Genomic DNA, 20,223 nt, shown 5'->3' on the forward strand with positions numbered 1-20,223 from the left:
TCTTTGGAAAAAATTTCTGTCCTTGACCATTTGAAAGGCTCAGAAAATAAAAACATTTGAAATGAATAATCCCCATAAAATGTAATAGTTGTGCAATACCACCTTATCTCAATTCTAAAGAATAGAGGTGTTTGTTTTTAAATGTTACTACTCATCTGCTAACGTTATTATTATTTTTTTAAAGAAAAAAACAGAGACAAATTGATGTTAATATACCACGTAGACAAGAATACGTACGCTGCAAAATGTTTAGTAGCAATTTTTTTTGGTTCCTTGACCATTTTACGAAAATAGAGACAGATTCTCTTGAAGGCGTCTTCATATGAATCTTTCAATCATCCTAGTTCTACATATATTTCTTTAGCTTCTACTGTTATAACAAATTAAAAAATTAAGAACAAAAACAAAAATTTACAACTTCGAGTCGAATATAATCCGTAAGCCCGAAAGGCCTCGGTTTTTCCTGTTCCTTTTTTTTTTCATTTGTTTACTATTGTGCCGGCAAAGTTTCATGCCGCCAAGAGGGGTCCGAAACATCGGACGAATCGAAATACACATCGGAGTGCTCGAACAGCCCATCAAACGCCACGTACTCGCTAGTATTGTCATACCCGTTCCCGGCACCAAACTCGAACGAGTAATAACTCGGAAGCTGATCCTCGAAGCCCCAAAGCTCGCCGATTCCGTACGAATAGGACGAGTCCCGGCCCAACTCGCTCTCTGAGTTCTTCACGTCCTCGTCTAAAGAATTCCCAGAAGGAGGCAGACCGAGCTCGTCGTCCGAAGCTTCCAAAAGGTACCCGAGCTCCGGCTGGGACTCGCCGGAATCCAACGTCAGGTCGACAACCGGCACCGGCGAAGAAGTACAAGCCTGAGCTATTTCTTCCTCAAAGCTCTTCATGACCGAGTCGAGGTCCTGAATCGTCGGATCGGCCTCCGTGTCGTCGAGGAACCCCAGAAGGTCTTCCCTGAGACGCTTCACCTCGGGGGAGTCCGACTCGGAAAACTCGTCCGAGTCGCCTCGGACCCGCTTCTTATCGTTTCGGCTCTCCACTATGCTAGACATTATTTATAAAAAGATGAACGAGAGAGAGAGAGAGAGAGAGAGAGAGAGAGAAATGTGTTTCTGATAAATCGTAAAGATAATGTGAGGAAGTGGTGATGAGGTGCGGTAAAGCGAAGCGGAACATTATATAAGGGGACAAGGTAGAGAGAGAAAGTTGGAGAGAGAAAGAGAGAGACGAGAGAGAGCGTGGGGTGATGATGGTGACGCAGGCGCGTGAGAGGGAGCGAATCCTTAGGCCATCACGGACTCCTTGCCTTTTTTCTAATTTCGTGTCGGGGGTTTCCACTATTAAACTGGTTTCAATTCCGTCTTGAAGTCCGGGTAATTTGGGGAGGGGGCCCAACAAGCCTGCCTAGTCAATCACGACATAGGCTCTTTCCATTTGTCCTTGGCTCTTTCTTTTGGCTCGGCTCGGCTGACAGAGACTTGGTTTGGGAGGGCAGTTGGTGACTAGGGCTGTGTTTGTTTTGGTAGGAAAATAAATTGGAGGAAGGTAGGGGGGTGTTTTGGACCTTTCGATAAAGTTGGGCATGTGGTTTGGAATGGGATTTGACAGGGTGGTAAGGAGGTTTTTCCAAAAAGGATTAGGTTGACGAAAATTGTAGGCAATTGATTGCGCAATGGCTGGTGATAGATGATGATGATGACGGCCAATTCAGCTACATCTGAAAGCAGAAATTATAGTAAGTGGGATCGGTGTCACATGAAGGAATAATATATACAACACATTTAAAACCTTTTCAACGTCGTCTAACTGACCCATCTTCTTGGTTGTCATACGAAATAATATCTGTAGGCTCTAGCACATAGTATTTTGCTTTCCTATTTTCCTTAATTTCCAGCCTCTGCTTGCGCTGTCAGATACTTCTTTTGTTATTTTGTTTTATTTTAAGATCTTATCAGTAAGCACGTCCATTGCATGTGGCAGTTAACCTCCGAAATTGGGGTCATTGAGATTATGTTGTCTAAGTTTTATTAAAATTTATGCAATTTAAGAAAGCGGGACGGTAGGATTAATTATTTGTTTGGAATTGGATAGCTTAAAGTGTGAGGCTTATCTATACGGGGCAAATTTCAAAATAAATCCTCATCCACAAAGAGCTATCAAATAGGGGACGTCAAAGCCATTAAATAAAACCGATTTTGCATTTATTTATTTATTTATTTATTTTTCCTTCTCTTTATATTTTTTTGGAATAAAACTTTTCATTTTCTGAAAAAAAAAAATTACAAGAAATATTTTTAAAAATTAAATAATTAGATGGGAAGTGTATTTGAAAACCTTTAATTTTTTATTTATAAAAAGCTGAACTTTATTCTAGATTGAATTAGCTAATTTAGATAAAAACAGACCAATCGCCACACACTCTTCATCCACCCAAGTGTGTGGTTTGTTCAGACTGTAAAAGTATCCGTTGGCCTGGCGACAAACTGGTACAAAGTCCCTCCTTTTGTACACATCCATCGTACTCTTTCCGCGTTGTTGGAAACCCAAGTCCCACGATTTTACAGCGGAAAGAAACGAGGGATGCCTATTCCAGATCCCTCAAATTTCTCTCACTTAATGGACCCCCCCAACTGTACCTGGTCCACGTCCTAAATACTCATCCACAGCCGAATACAATGACCGGCGCGCCGAGCGGATTCCAGAAGCAACGACCAGGCCAAACCAAACAGACACACATTGATGACCCAAAACGTGGCCAAGCCGCTGGCGCTGGTTAATTAATCGAAGAAGGTGTTATTCGTGATTCGGTTGTCGTGTCGGCTCGTAGCCATCCCTAGAAACGCAACTTGCCCTTGCTTGCACGTTTCCACGTGGCGGACTTTCTAGATATTATTATACCATTTCCTTGAGGCGCCAAAGGTGCTTTTTTTACTTTTCCTTTTTCTATTTCTGTTGATAAACATGGAGATCTAGAAAAGGTCGATACGTTTTCCCAGGTGGGGACCACGTGTGTGTGTAGTAGTGGTGGTGGATGTTAAAAGCAATCACATATTCACATGGTGCAGGGGATGATGGTTAGGTTTGGACATGTTATCGATGTCGTGGTTTTCACGAGGTGCTTGGTGGGATGTGGACGGTATGGAGGAGAACGAATCAGGCCTATCCGTTTCCAGACTAACTAATCAAAGTATTTTTTTATCTTACGGTCTAGGCGGAAGAGATGAGTTGATCGTCAGGTGGAGAGCGTGACACATTGACAACTTGTTAAATTTATTTTCCGAATAGAATAATAGAGAAACAACCGATGTGGAACTGGGAAGCCGTACCTAGATATGAGATCCAATGGACGAATCCCAAAGAGTACCGTTCGATGGTATTGTTGGGAATATGTCAACGGCTGAGATTGCTTTCTCTATCAGACAAAAAATATCAACGGCAGCTTTGCCCAGTCAAGAGGCACGCCTTCCTCTCAGATTGTCAGCTTTTTTTTTTTTTTTTTTTTTTGGTTTGGAGGCGGGGGCTCCTTCTCTTTATTCCTTTGTTTATAGGGCCGGCGTTGCTTTTTCGTCTAAACTATAGTCAGCGGTTTACATGCCACGGGCCCACGAGCCACACCACGTTTTTTGAAAGAAATCCACAACTTGGATGAAAATTGAATAAACAAATACAGTCAAATATCATCCTATAGATTCTTCAGAACTGTTGGATTGAATCAATTTCTTCTAATTCAGTTTATATATTTGCTTGAATTACATATATCTTTTAATAAAATATGTGATTTTCATGAGTTTTTAAAACTCTATTTTAAATATATATTAGTTTAATAGACTCAAAAATTGTTTAACACATGCAAATAAAAAGTACTAATTTATTTAGTAATTTGTTATAAAATTATTATACATTTGAGATGATGTAACAATGAAAAAATATAAATATTTCATATAAATTAAGTTGTAGAAATTCCTCTAACCCATCTTTAAAAGTGTTATTTGTCAATTGAGCAAGTGAGAATCACATTTTTTTTATGACACAAATTTCTTACTAAACCGTCTCTAAAAACTGCATGTGTCATTTAAATTGTTAAAAAGCATGTGCCACATGCTATTAAAAAAAAAAAACATGTATTTTTTACATATTAAGAAACATATGTCAATTAATTTTATAGGTGTGTCATTTAGGAAATTTCTAACAAATTAGTTTATAGAAAATTTATTTCCATTTTTTTATTAGTACTACTAAAAAGAGTAACGCAATCCACATCTCCTTGGATTGATCTAACCGTGCCTATTAAGAGCTTGTTTGGGATTGCGTTTGAGGGGCCTAAAAGTGATTTTAACACTCAAAAAGTCTGTTAAAAAAAAAAAAAAAAAGTATTCGTTTGGTAAAATTAATTAAAAGCACTTTTAAGGTCCAAAAAGGTTTAAAATAGTAAAAAAAAACACTTTTGGCAAAAGCTCTTTTTGACTTAAAAACTCTATCTTTCAAACACAATCTCAAACAAGGTCTAAGTCATTGTTTAAAAAAACAAAACAAAATAAAAGTTGATCAAAAGAACATTATTCCATCAAACGTGTGTGAATTATGAAATTATCTTCTTCTTTTTTTAAAATGTATCCTACTAGAAACTTAAAGATTAGTTTAAACAAAAAGTAACATTTTCTTTACGAAAAATAAAATGAAGGCATTGAATTGTTTAAAGTGTTTGACCTATTTGATCTTTTACCTCCACTCATAAACGTCTCCTGCAAGATGATAGTGGCTTTCGGCTCGAAAGCATGAACCACGTTACTAGGATCTTGTATGATAATGAATCATGGGAAGTTATTGGTGAAGGCGAAAAGAAAAAGAAAAAAGAAAAAGAAGAAATTAATTATTATTGGTAAGGACAAAAAAAAGATAGAAAAAAGGCTGAGATAAGATACGGATTGAGTTTTATTTATTATTATTATTGTTGACACTTTAAAAAAGAAGGGGGGAAAAGTAAAAGCAAATTAAGTTCTAATAATTTGTTTGAGTACGTTGTATAAGGTGGATTTATTAGTTTTTCTCCGCTTCACATAAAATATTAGGAAAAATTATAAAATAGTTTTATGGGTTTGGCTTTTTCACAAATAGCTTCTAAAGGGTTAAGAAAAGTGAGAAATCACTCCATGTAGTATGTATGCATCATGCATGTCTACCTAACTAATACCTCTCTTTAATCATTTTCTGGTTGACGTTATTATAAAATTACATATTTATCTTTAAAAAATTGAAAGATAAAAATAAAAACCAAAAACCAAAAAATTACACTAAGGGTGGTTGGCCAACCCTAAATTGGCCAAAGAAGATGACCGAACTATCCTTAGAAGCAACGTAGGGGTGGCTAAACCATCACCAAGGACCCAATCAACCTCATCGCCCTTTTTCTTTTCTTTGTTTTTTTAATTATTTTTTCTATAACTTTTTTTTAAGATAAATTTGTAATTTTGCAATTACTCCAATTAAAAATTGTCAAAATTTGTAGCGAGAGAGTTATTTATTATATAGGCCTACTATGCAAAGTGATTTATCACTTTTTAAACCCTAAATAGCTATTTGTCAAAATCTCAGAACTAGTTTTTACAATTTCTCCTAATTATTGTAAGACTAGATTGATAACAAGCAAGTTGGACAAAAAACTCTGCTTGAGCTTGTGTTAATGATTTTGTTTGGCGTAGAAACCTTGTCCTTAGGGCACACGTTAGGCAGCCATGTTCTAGATCTCACAAATACTTTTAAAATATTGAATATCATATTCCATTTTTTTCATTTCTTTTATCCTCTTGGTTTCCATTCATAATTAGATGTTTGACTCGATCAACATATGAAACCCACTTTTTTTGCCTTCCTTTCTTGAACCAAATAACAAAAGATCATATTATATAAATATACATACAATATTAAAATAAATAAGTTTGTGGTTAATTAATGTTATCCGTGACCGTGATGCAACATAATTTTGCAAATATTTCAATGATCAACAGGCCGCCGAATGACTTCCATTGTGGATGACCCATATGGCCGGCAAGCCTTCATATTCAAAGAGGCTGCGTTCCAATATAAAACTTACGAAAAAAAATCCAAACTTAGCCCTTAAGTACTTTTTTTAATTACAATTTAATTGTTAAGTTTTCAATTTCGACAATTTCAAATAGTTCAATCCGTCAATTAACAATATTACACTTTAAACTAATAAATTAATGTTAGGTAGCTTTCGTTTGACATATCATGTGCCCACTTTATATGCTATGTGACAGAGTTAATTTAAATTATAAACATACCCTAAATAAATAATTTTTTTTGATTTGTTTTTTTTTTTTTAATTATTTAGAGCATATGAAAACTTTATGACTATATATTCCATTGGAATAAAAAGAAATTTGAATACTTTTGAATCATCCAATGAAGCGCAATTTGGCCGAAATCATCGTGCCCTAGGACAGCCGAAACCCTAAAACAAGAACACAAAGGAAAATAGAAATAGCAATAGAAATTGGAATGTGAAGGAAGAAAATAAAATAGAGGCCGGCAATAATTTAGGCTGACTAATCAAAGTGGTAGTTAGTTGGATGGTCGTCCTTGCACACCCATTGGATCGATCATTCAATTAAAATGAATAGAGTACTTTTCTTCCTTGCACACCCATTGGATCGATCATTCAATTCAAATGAATAGAGTACTTTTCTTCCGTTGACAAGAAAAACCCAACTCTAATGTCTTCTGACCAAAAGCTAACGAAATTAACGGTAACATCGAGGTAGTTTTTAAAAGCATTAAAAACTAAATTAAAACAATTTATACTTCTTTTTTCTAATTAAAACAATTTATAATTCAGTGTTGATATTGAAGTCTGACAAACAATTCAAATAGTATAATCATATTTCAATCTTTATTTTTTAAAATCAAATATGGATCATGTGAAATTTGTTAGATATATATTTTTTTGAACAAGATGCATGTAAAAATGTTAATTAACCATTATTTATCTCAAAATTGTCAGGATAAATAATGATTTAATATAATATCATAACAAATATCACGAGTGAGTTTGAATTATGATTCAACAATTTACACTCAATTTCAATTAAATATTTTACCATTTAATGGTAAATGATTGTAAATTTACCATTTACAACCAACTTAAATTTATTACATAAGTATGAGGTGATCACTGATTCAAAGAACGAAAAAGAAAAATGAAAATGACTTTGGCCTAGAAGCCTCCTCGACGACTTCAAATGTTTGATTGGAAAACCTTACCAAAGATTAGTCAATTGCTTGAGCAATATTATTCAATTCTTCCGAAGAACGCTGCATGAGTCTTGGAGAAAGAAAAATTCACAAAGGAAAAAAAGAAAGATGTTATTCTTATTCTAAAAGTTTAAGTTAATAAAAATAAATAAATAAATAGTTTCAGCGGACACCAAATTCCGCTGTAAAGTGAGATAAACTTAAAAAAACAATACCCATTAATTCTTCACATCTATAAAGTATTTCTTTTGATTTATTCTCTGGATTTCTTTTCTCTCTGAGCATCATTTTTTTGGGTTTCGTGTTAACAATAAAAGCTAGATCCAATAGAGTTGCGCGGATACAACTTTGAGAGCTAGCATGCTTTTACGTTTGAAATGTTGAAAGAGCACAAAAGATGGTGTTTGATTTCAAGAATAAAAATAACTCAAAAGATAGTGTTTTATCTCAAGAATCAAATACACATGCCCACCACGCCACCCTCTATATGTCGGTCACCAAAAAAAATTAGCACCCTCCAATTATATGCTAACACATGCTAACGAATCGTAAAAGAATTGTAAGTATAATATCATTTCTTATTAATAATTTTTCCAAAGAGATGCAACTGTTATAGAAATCTATATTCTCGAACATTACATTTATGAGAAAGTGGATGCAGGCCGGGAGATATGTTAGATGCTGCAAACCTAACATGTTAGTGTGTGTTAATTATAAATCAATAGATACAAGTCTTGGTAATAGGTTGAATTGCGCGAGCTACTATTGCTATACATTGGTCCAACTACTAATAGTGACATTTATTTTTGCACAAGGAAGGGGTAGAAAATTCAAATCTCATACGAGTATATGAGTCATCATATTTGTCAATCAAATATAGGGAAAAAGAAAAATGTAAAAACGACTGAAAGGCATGTGTTTTGGCAGACATATGTAGTGGTAGGTCTTTTGGGTTAGACAATAAGCGAAACACGTTCAACACGGGCCGGGCGGGCGAGGGTCATGAAGTGAAGACAGCATTATCGAAGGTTCCAAATTCCAATTTTATTCCAATTCCATGTTACGGGGAACACTCTTTTTAGGTTCTCTGACTGTCTTATTCTATGAAAATTCTTTTCCCATATGATGACTTTTGCTTACAGACATTGACATTTCCATCACACAATTACATTACATGTCCAAAGGGGAATCACATTTTCTTCGTGATTTACTTGGCTTTCAAGGAAATAGGAATCCCATCTAACTGGGAAAAACAATTTCCCGTGATAGATACGTAGTAGGGCCATGACGATTGACGGGCTAGCTAGGTCCCCCCCACCCCCCACCATTAGAATCAAGAAAATTCCTTGAAAGCAATTCCTACCTATCTTCCTCCTATGCTGCCTTTTAATTAGTGTTATCCTTCTTAATCACTTTACTTTTGTCTTCAAGAAAATAGCTCCCTAGCTACCTCCTTCCTTGAAATTACCAAGCAAATTCCTTCCTTTGCAACCACTTTTCTTGCCCCTGACCAACCCTCATTTGCTATTTGGACATACATAATACAGGTTGAAATTCTTGTTTTATTTTTCTTTTAAAAATGAGAAGAAGAAAAAAATTTATAAAATTGGTTCTTGAGGTTTGGGTTTGTGGCAAATAACTCTCTAAGGTTTAAAAAGTGACAAATAGCTCCCTAGCTTCATTCAAATTCCATCCACTTTCCGACGGTCATTATGAAATTACACATTTATCCTTATAAAAAAAAAAAAAAAATTTGGGGTAGTGGCCATGGGGTAGGTTGGTTGCTTGGCTGCTAACCCTTTTTTTCTTCCTTCCATTTTCCTAAGTTTTTTATTTTTTTTTTAAATTTTTTTTTTTAAAAAAATACACATGCACACTACATGGAGTTATTTGTTACAACCTTGAATTTGAAGGACCAATTTCGCAATATTTCCTAAAGATTAAACAAAGTGTTTACAAATTATTAATTTCTATTAAGTATTTATTGTGAAAAGTTTATGTGTGACCACTGCAAACTTATTGATCGTGATGTAGTGGCAATAAAAAAGTTATTTTATAGCTGTATAAATGTATGAAATGTTGCTTTCATTTTTGGTAATTGTGTAGCTATACTTACTCTATTCCCTTGATAATTCGAGTTTAGAAAAGGACATTAAACATATCGTGAATAGTTTAGTTAGGCGTGTCGTGTTGATCTTGATGGCTCTGCTAAAAGTGTTTCATATGGGTCTCAACGCCTAGCTCAGATCTATCTAACAAAAGGATTTGTGTGTCTATTATTTTAAAAATATATATTTTTCTTTTTGGTTATATATGGTCGTTATTCTTGGTTTTTATTTCACCGAAGATGGCCAACATTTGACAACTGCAGTCTCCTCCTCCCATCTGATATTTCAATGGACAATCTTGACTTTCCATTCATATATCAGGAGGGAATAAATAAGGGGGAGGGGAGAAGAATTATTAAGTTCTCTAAAATTGTAAATTTGCCTAAAAATTAGCTGACTAGCTTATATATTTTGACTTGATGTTCAACACATATAATATTTAATTAAAATGAGAGATAAATGACGGAGACAAAATTCAAATTTATGATCTTTTACTTTCAAAACAACGGCTGAAACCCAGCAACCCAGCCCTTGTGTGCTCCAAAAGGGTATGCTACAAGGAATTCATGCCCTCCACCACTTCTACGCAGGAGCATCCACATGGTTAAGAGGGTAAGTAACCGACCGATGCCACATGTACTAGGAGCTATACTACAAAAGGCCTATGTGAGCCAAGACATCTCCGGTTAATTAGCTAGCACATAGCAATTGTGGTAATTGCCTAGTGTTCTTTTCATATGTCCTATGTTCTACCCGGCCAATTGGTATTCTTTTCATATTTTGTATGGTTTATTTAACATTCTCAAATCACTTAACCTCGATTTCTATTAAAGAAAGCTCTGGTAACATGTTCTCATGATTGTTACATTTTATCTCTCTTTTCACCGGATTACCCTATTGTCAGTATGCATTAGAAGTGTCCCCCATCAACACATCCAGCAAATATCTTTCGCTCATTTTTTGTCCCTGGTTTCTCCTGGCGGAGCTGCCAGGATGCAGTCAATTGTACACATGAAGAAAAAGGAGCATCCTGTTGATGCTAACCTTAATTAGGTTCAGGGGAATTTTTACTTCCAAACTAAAAATATCTGTTTGTCTATCGCCTAATCACATATATGATAGAACCTACCATCTATTTAAAATATTTTCTCTATCGCCCAATCGCGTATATGATAGAACCCTCCACCAGAGACATTACCCGATGTTTACCCATATCTTCATGATCAAACTCTATATATATGATAATGTAATTTATCAAAATATCGTTTTTATTATGATGGTTATGTGATGTGAAAATCTCATCTTCTCACGCGAAACATATACATGCATGGACGAATTAATTGAGATCCCTGCAATTCTTACAGATGAGAAAAGAACGTGAACTAGTTTCTCCCATTCTCACATGTACGCATGCGGCATGCACGAACAGATTCAGGTCCTCTGCAATTTTTAAGATCAATAAGGGAATTAGGAATTTACTTTAGGACCAGATTGCATTAAAAAAAAATACTTGACGAGCCAGAAAAAATAAAAAGAAAGACTTCAAGGCTAAAATAAACTTTCTTTTTTTGGAGGCCCCCTCTCCCCCGTCACTGTTGAAAAGGGGCCGGCAATTAATGATCACGTCAACAAACATATATATAAGAAATAACAAAAAAAAAAGAAAAAAGAAATAATAATAATTTTGGAGTGGCCTAACCTACCTAATTAATCAACTATATATTTAGAGTGGCCAAATATCCTAAACAAAATACAGAGGCGGTGACCAGACCACCCCTTTGGCTTTAATTCTTCATATATATCTATTTTTCTTCTCTTTCTTATGAAGTGGGTGATTCTAAACCTTTCATGCGAACTAGAGGATATGTTGCAATTCTTATAAATTGCAAGGATCTGAATCTCAATCCATGCAATAAAATTAAGGGACACCGGTTGCTCATACTACTTTTCCTTGTAATGACGTGTAAAATAGGTTGAAGTGATCAATAAATGTGAAACCTAAAAAAGCAGATGACCTAACACGATCAATATTGTAGGAGGCCAGGGACATGCATATATAGCATGGATCCCCCGGTAGATAGAAAGAAGGGATAAGCCGGCCCAAAGCTAATAAAGATAGACATGTCATGAGCTGTAAGTCTACATCAGATGGCCGAAGTGAGACAAAGTTAGATAGCAAATGCATTACCTTGTTAGGTAACTTAGATGGGGATATATATATATCATATGAGCTGCAAACCAACTTTAAATTTGTCGGTGTGATCAATTACTTCTTAAATTATATGCTTTGTTTTGGCGTTTCTTGAGACGTGAATCAGCTTGTAGCTTGGAGATTACTTAGATATTAAGCAAGATTCTTGTAGGCCCTTGGAAGCGGACTCCACTCAAATCTAGATCTTAAATTGCAAAATGCATGCAATTATGGATTTCATGAAGACAAAAAAGAAAACAAAGGGTAAAACTTTGAGTTTTTTTTTTTATATTATTTATTTATTTATTTTAAAGAAAACATAAGAAAAAATTTGTTATGAATTTCTAAAAATAGCCATGAATTTCTAAAAATAAAAGTATACATCAATTTATTTTCTATGTTAATTTTAAATTTGAACCCGCAGTTTTCCAACTAGGAGCCATTGTGTTTCAAATTTAAAACAAACAACTTTTTATTAATCCAAGGGTATTTTAAGAAAAAAAATGTTTATTTAATTAATTGAAACATATACTATTTGATAAACTTTTATGCATTATATAATGAGTAATGATATTCGGCAAAGGTAGCGTGTTTTAAGTAATTTTTTAATATAAAAATGAGAGTAAAAAAGTAGCATTACTCTTATATCATAGAGATAGCATTTTCTTTTTGACTATTGAGAATCTGAGATGGTTGGGACGCCTCTCCTCATATAATTTGACAAGAGTAAAAATATTTATATTAGTACCTCGAATACTAAAATTAAACATATTTGGACAGCAAGGAAACTACCTAGTCCCTCAAAATACGTCCTCAATTGATTTTGATTCATTTCAATTGCTTGAAGAGGAATGGGAGAGGAATTAAATTTCAGTTTCAGTCGTCCCATTTTGTTAGAATAAAAATAAAATAATGAATATAGGAAAATATTGAAATGGAATAGAGAAATATTTGGAAAGTTACAAGTAGGCCTCATTGTCATTGAAATCCTCTACAATAAAAGGGTAGAGCAAGTTACAATTTGGCCAAACAAATTATACTCAATTCAGATACATAACTATCAGTCTCTGCCCTTCCACATCACCCACTATTGGTGACTAGTATTGCGGTGTCACCCAAGGACTATATATATGTACAGTATTTTGGGAGTGGACCAAATTTTTGTATCAATGTCCTAGCCCAATATATTTTGTATCACCCTTTAGGCCCATTAGCCGATTCCTATTCCTTTGGGGCCAAGTTTGAATAAACAAATGTGAGATTATTTCCTCTCCCCTTATCTTTTTGTTTTTTTGGAAAAAAAATAAAATTTCATTCAATAATACCACAAGCATAAAATTCTTATATTACAAAGCAAAGTTCTGAAACAACTATAACATAAAGCTACAAGATTACCAGATTTAGTATAAGATTTAAGACTAATCCACTAACTTATAACTAAAATTAGATTTAATTTTAGATCTGTCACCGAAAGATTCAACCAAGGAGCTCATGTTGTACAACTACCAGGTGCTTAACCCGCCAAATTACACCAGCATGTAATCCCACCTACGAGGCCTGATATCTGAACCGTTAGATTTCTCCTGATGCCTTTTACCTTTCACCCACTGTTCCACGCGTCACTCATGCACTTTCTAATTTTTGAGCTTTTGAATCTCAACCGTCCCTTGTTTTCTTCCATTTTTCGCTTATTTATTCCAATTAGCTGTGCATGTGTCAGGGCCTTCAATGGTCTGCTAAACAGAAAGACTACACTAACAAGTAACAAATAACCCGAAAGGAAAGGAAAGGATCATTCTGCAACTAATTTGCTTTTTGAGGTCATTAGCGGACGAGACTTTAAAAAAAGCCAAAGTGTCTATTGGCTTCTAGTAAAGATAATTAGAACGTACATTACACAAAAGCTGTCCCTTTTTATATGATATACAAAAGAAATAAGAAATTTCCCAAAATGGAAAGAATCTACTTGATGAGTGAGCCAGAACCAAGAAGGAAGGCCCATCTCATAAATGATCTGCTATCTGAAACTACAGCCTTAATTCAAAGCATGTGAAATATTATAATTAATATTGTTCGTTTGAGCAAGAATGAAATCTAATTTCGGCTATTCTATAACTAAACCCAACCATTTCATCAATCAACCCATGGAGAGTGTCGACAAAACTTAAACCCAATGAATCCATACCGCATAATTTTTTTTTTTTTAAAAAAAAAAATCCGTGCAGTGCCACTTAATAACGATTCCAAGGCCACAACACTAATCATGAAAACAAGAAGCAAATTATATGTGATTACGGCCATCCAAATTTTGATACCTTTTATTAATTAAGGTAGGTTGCAATTAATCCAACTGAATTCGCCACCCAGTACTGGATTGTCTGGATCCTGCTAACAAAATATTATGTTTTTTAGTTTCCTTTTCGAGCTCAATTCTCCTTTTTTTTTTTCTTCACAATTATGGGTCTTGGGAGTTGGGATCACATGGGTTTCTTTTTGGGAGTGCAGTAACCTATTTGTGTGGAAAAGTGATCTTCTCCATTTCAAATTTCCTGGGTCTTAGGAGTTGGGATCACGGGAGTTTCTTTTAGTGAGTAAAGTAATCTATTTGTGTGGGAAAATGATCTTCTCTATATTTTAAATTTCTTCAATTTCTTTCATTTATACATTTAGTGCATTTTAAAGGGTAGTGTCGTCCTAAATTTTTAATGATTTAATGAAGATAGTGTCGTCCAAAACATTATATATATATAATGTTTTGGACGGATGGTTTCCGAGTTTGGCTTTTAACGTCCAAAACATACTTGAATAGGCATATGAGATGCACGTGGGATGATCACTTTATAAAAAAAGTTGTCTTATCTCTAACCACCAAAAGAGGAAAAAGTTAACGTCTTTAATCTGTTAAGAGTATTGTGGTAACTCCAGTCTCATGTGAAGACTTTAACAAATAATTAAAGATACATCTTAATTTTAATTTTAAACAAATATATTTTACCTTTAGCCATTTTGGTAGTGAAACCTTTTAAAACCATCTTTTACTAAATTAGTAAAAGCATGGAGATTGGAGAGTGATAGAGCAGATAAAGCTTTTTACTTTTGACTCAATTCCTGTGAGTTTTGCTGATACCCCTAACATGGCTACTCTTATCTTTCTCTCTCAACGTACCTAAATTATCTTGGCACAAAATTCTCGTAATAAATAAATAGAAGAAATTTATATTTTGGGGATTAATGTGTACACATGTTAGGTAAAACAAGATTCATATTCCATGATGTTTAAACTACTTACATTCCCATATAAAACTTTGGAACAATTAGAAATTTACAAAAAAAAAATCATTCATTTTGAACCAAAAAAAAAAAAATTGATTAATCAAGTCCAACAACAAGTTATTTTGTTGTCTATGTAGAAAAGATGGCATCTTTGGGTTCGCTTTAAAACAAAGGAAAAAGTATCACTTTTACGAACATATCTCAAGGGTTGGTTGTCTTAACGGTATTTAATAAACGCTTTCGTGGCAAAGTGATCATGAACAAGATGTTGCCAAATCAAGTGCAAAAAAAAACTTATGATTAATCAATATTAGAAGAAAATGCTGTGCAAAAATGTCGAGACTATCTAGTTTGTGATATTTGAACATATATGATTAGCTACAATATTTTGTTAGCTTAATTCATGAATGGAGTATTAGAATATTATTTAGTTACAAATTAAGTGGTAGTATATATATATATAGGGGTAGATTAGCGGATTCAGCCTTATATTACAGGAAAAGAGCAATGGAGATGATTTCTGCAGAAAGGGTAATACTTCATGTGAATCACTGAAAGGTGAAGAATTGACTTTTTGGCTTATTTGGAAAAAAGGGTGGACTGACGAATTGTAAAGAATTGTTTCCAAATAGAGATAAAGTTACTCCTTTAATCTTTCCAGCTTTCTTTGGGTCTCTCCAAAGAAAAAGGATTTGGTCATAATCTCTTCCCTTAACGTCTTTCCTAAGAAAAAGGATTTGTGTTTTCCATTAATTATTGATGTCTTCCAGTAATTATTGATGTCTTCCAGTTATTTTGTACTTCCCACCTTGCGAACACGTCAAGTCTGAGAACCTTATATATAGATCATCTCAGACCTAGTCCTCTCCACTTTGCTGGAGCAGCTCTGCAACAACGGGATTTCCCACATGTAGCATGGTACCCCAGCATATGCAGTGACGCCGGAGGTCTTAAAGCTAAGAGGAAGGGTTACGAGGAGTCCAACGTGGATATTTGGTCCTGTGATCTTATACTACGTTCTTCTTGCTAGGTATCTTCCATTTCAAAATGAGATTTAGATAAACATATAGACTTAATTTGTTTTTGATTTAGTAACAAATACTACTAGAAAGCATTGTTTACGGGTTTTTTTTTTCATGTATTATTCAATATGAGTTGTCAAAGAAGGAACACCATTTTAAAAAATATTTAGCACTGTTTGGTTGACTGGAAGCAACTCTATTAACCTCTGTTACCTATCTTAAGGAGAAAGAGAGAGGGTGACGATCTTAGTTCATACCAGACATTTTTGGCGCACCGAGTTTGTGTTTACAATGTTGATCTCAGGGAGAGCTAGCGCCAGAGAGAGCCAGCCAGAAGGTGAAGCGCTAGCAGCTGAGCACATGGCAGTGAGTGCGCAGAGTGAGGAACGAGGAACAAAGAAGGAGATTTTTTTTATTAGTTCTTGTCAGATGGGGGTCCCAATCGAACATGCCCTCAGACACCTCTCTCTCTGATCTCCATCTCTTGCACACACTGACTGAGACACACACGCTTTTTTTCTTTGGGAGTTTTTTTCTTTCTAGAAAGGAAATGAAAATTTAATATTAATTAATAAGAAGAAGGAGAATATGATGATGCGGAAGATGGGGTGTGGTTGAGAGGTCGTCTTGTTTCTCTTTTTAACTCTCTGCCACAGCAAGCTTGTTATCCAATAGAACAGAAAGCAACTTCCCTCGATCTCCCTTTGCTTTGATCAAATTTGTCGCAACTCACTTAGTGGTTAAATATTGCCATATACTAAATGTGCTTAATTCACGCTCTGTTGCTTGCCATATAGCGAAGGTTAAAATGCTTAACAATTTTGTGTTTTTTTTTTTTGGCTTTGGAATGTAACAAGAATAATAGGTTTTTAGCTCATCGTACGTACGTGTTTGGATCAGCACGATCCTTACATATGCATGCATATTAATTATAACTTTCTAATTTTTCATACCTAAATCTTGATTTCAGAAATTCGTAATTAAATGCATGTGTGGAGGTAACAATAATTAATCAATTTCTAATCTCATGAGCAACATAGAAACATGCTATGCGTACACACTCTGGATACACCAAAGGTAACCTTTTTAAGAAATTTAATTCAAACAGTTACTTCATTTATATATGTGCGATTCAGATGGCTAGGAGTTTACAACTTGTTACGTCGGTCTATAGGATGATATATCTGCCCTTGATTCTTCATGATCAGGACACTCTAGGCTGAGTGGTGGATTAGATTTCTTGGTTTTGTGTGGTAGATTTATTACCTAACTCTTTTTTTTTTTCCTGTGAGATTATTTATTTTCGAATTTATTGCTCGTTATCTGCTTTCTATTAGTGTACTTGAAATTTTAAGTTATTCATCATTTGACTATCTTGTTTGTTCATTTGTCATCAATTACAGGACTATACATGTGCCTATCGTTTTCGACAATTTCAGTGCTAATGTGATTGTGGATGGAAGCGCTGTCAACCTAGGGTTACGGGATACTGCTGGTAATTATATAACCATCCGGCCATTTCAGATTTCCTGGATTTGCTCTTCGTTTTGTTTTTATTTTTTTTTCTTTCCTTATTATTATTATTTTTTTTCTTTTTCAGAGGTTTTGATTCGTGATCTCTTGGACAGGTCAGGAGGATTACAATAGATAATTAAGACCCTTGAGCTATCGAGCTGCAAATGTACTCTCACAACTCACAAGCAAGAGTCATGGCGTCTCTCCTCTCCCTCCTTACAGTACTCACTGTAGCACAACCTCCAACCCCTAATACCTCCTACAAACCACCAGTACCATTACTTCCACCTCCTGGTCTCCTCATGTCTGCGGTGATTTTTCCCCAGACATTTGGAGGAGCATATGTTATATCGATAGGAGTGGGTACCCCTCCTGTCAACCAGCTTATGATTATAGACACAGGGAGTGACATTACGTGGTTTCAGTGTAAACCCTGTAATTGTTACCAAATGCCGGGGGTATTCGACCCACTCAATTCCACTTCCATTTCAGTGGTGCCTTGTGACTCCTCTGCCTGTAATCAACTCCAGCGACACAGTTGTAGCAAGAGTCAGTGTCAATACGAGGTGGACTACTTGGACAACTCTTTCACCAACGGCTCGCTTGTGCTCGAAACGCTCACATTTGGAAGCACTGCTGTTTTGAATGTACTCACTGGGTGCGGGCACTCAAACTTCGGCTTCATGCTTGGAGCCCACGGCTTGGTTGGCCTTGGAGGAGGGCCACTTTCATTGGCTACTCAGCTTCGGGTACATGGACGGGCAGGCATCTTCAGTTATTGCTTGCCCAATCTGCATGGAGGGTTACTTGGTTGGTTGAATTTCAGCCTTCCAAATGTCGTGTTACCTACGGGAACTGCATGGATTCCCTTAGTCCGCACCACAAAAATAAAGACTCATTACCATGTTGAGCTATCGGGCCTTGGGATTGGAAACATGCAGCTACCCATTCCCCAAAACAGCTTCAAGGGAGGCGCGATCATAGATTCAGGTACAACATACACCTACCTACCGAGGCTTGTTTACGAGGCTATTCGTAATGCCTACCTTGCAAAAACAGTAAATCTTCCTCGGGCCCCTGCGACCTCCTTGTTTGACACGTGCTATAACCTATCCGGCTTAGAGTCGGTTCAAGTTCCAAATGTGTCATTCTTCTTCTCTGCCGGACCAATTCTAACATTGCAAATGTGGAACATTCTAGTTGAGCAAGAACGTTATGTTGGTGAAAGAATTTTCTGTTTTGCATTTATCCCTACCAGTGATGTTACATCTATTATTGGGAACACTCAACTAGCTGGAATTCAGACTTCCTTCGATGCAGAGGCGGGATATGTGGGATTTGGTCCGAGCATTTGTGGTCCTCCAGAAAGTTCACCTCATTGTCATGGGCATTGGCCTCCTAGGAGGAGTATAGCCTTGGAGAATTATATTCCTCCAAATCCCTTATTTCTATGTTTATTTACCTGCTTTTATGTGTTAATTATAAGTATCCTTGATTGATCGAATTTGTAATGAAGAGCAAACTTGTAATGAAGAGCGAACAAAATTAAGTTATTTTGTTGTCTATGTAAAAAGACGGTGTCTTTGCTGGACTTCAAATTGGGTTTGTATTAAAATAAAGGAAAAGTGATATTTTTACGAACATCTCTCAAGGGTTGGTTGTCATAATGGTATTTAGTGGCAAAGTCATGAACAAGAGGTTGCCAAATGAACTGGAATTGTTCCAAGATGTTCTTTTGGCCACAACTACAAGCAGTAATAAACGAAGTTAAACACTGCACATCCAACGTAAATTAACCACTGGATGTTTCAACCATTTACATTATATCTGGACCAAAAATGTTGTAAAGTATTTCAACTTCTACTAATTATTATTCATTATTACGAGAGAGAAAGAAAAAATAAAATAAAAAAACTTAATCGAAGGAAGTCAACATTTTTATTATCCGGCAAAAAACTACAATTCACGTACAGAAGCATGACCTTATCAGCCATTCACTTTTAATTTATTAGGAGGAGATGCAAAGATAACACCTACAACATCACTTTTTGAGAGGATGGATCGATCACTTCCATAACATTGATATATAATTATTTTATTCGGTTTTGTTTATAAGTAGCATAATTAATTTGTTTATTTGGCTGGGAGTACGTACTTTCATTAACATTCGGAGTAGCTTATTCTTTTTAAAAGCAGACGCAGATACCTTGAGAGTTACAAGCCCTAGAATATCAACAATTTTTCATAAATATAACACATTCAACATCCCGACGACAATGGATTATTTCTGCCTCAGCACTTGGTAGCATTGGGAATAGTATACCTGTAATTAGAATTTATGATCATATCAAACCAATAAAAATTAAAAATAAAAACTATGTTTAAGAAAGATAGAGACTATATATATATGAAGTTAGGGTTATGAGAGAGAAAGACTAACAAATAGAAACAAATAAGACGATTAAAAAAGCCATTTTGAATGAAGTCTTCTCCATCGTCTTCGATCGACTTATTGAGGTTGGAGAGTTTGTGCATGATTGAAGACTTGAGAATTTTATTTTCATGCTGATAATATTTCAACTCCTTACTCAATATTATATAGTGTGTCAGATTTTAATTTTAAAGGCAAGAAAAAACCAAAAACGGAAGGTCCGGCCAATTAATTTAGAATCTAAAGACATTCATAATCTAATTAAATACAATTCATACCTACAATGAATCGCTCTCTTTTATTTACGGAAAGACAATCATTTTCTTTTATAAAGTAATTAATTCTTTACAGTAAAAGAAGATTCATCAAATCAAAATGTGATTTTGGATTTTGTCCA

The 20,223-nt window shown here is 35.1% G+C and overlaps 2 protein-coding genes across 2 annotated transcripts; one reads left to right on the plus strand and one right to left on the minus strand.

Moving 5' to 3' along the window:
- Positions 1–323: 323 nt before the first annotated feature.
- Positions 324–1,167, minus strand: LOC132184573 (uncharacterized). The gene has a single exon (XM_059598255.1). The coding sequence runs from the start codon at positions 1,064–1,066 to the stop codon at positions 491–493; it is 576 nt and encodes a 191-aa protein (XP_059454238.1). The 5' UTR covers positions 1,067–1,167; the 3' UTR covers positions 324–490.
- Positions 1,168–17,589: 16,422 nt separating this feature from the next.
- On the plus strand, positions 17,590–18,894 carry LOC132183899 (protein ASPARTIC PROTEASE IN GUARD CELL 2-like). Its single transcript, XM_059597366.1, has one exon. The coding sequence runs from the start codon at positions 17,590–17,592 to the stop codon at positions 18,892–18,894; it is 1,305 nt and encodes a 434-aa protein (XP_059453349.1).
- Positions 18,895–20,223: the final 1,329 nt, after the last annotated feature.

Source organism: Corylus avellana, chromosome ca6 (assembly GCF_901000735.1).
Source record: "Corylus avellana chromosome ca6, CavTom2PMs-1.0".
Taxonomy (NCBI): Eukaryota; Viridiplantae; Streptophyta; class Magnoliopsida; order Fagales; family Betulaceae; genus Corylus; species Corylus avellana.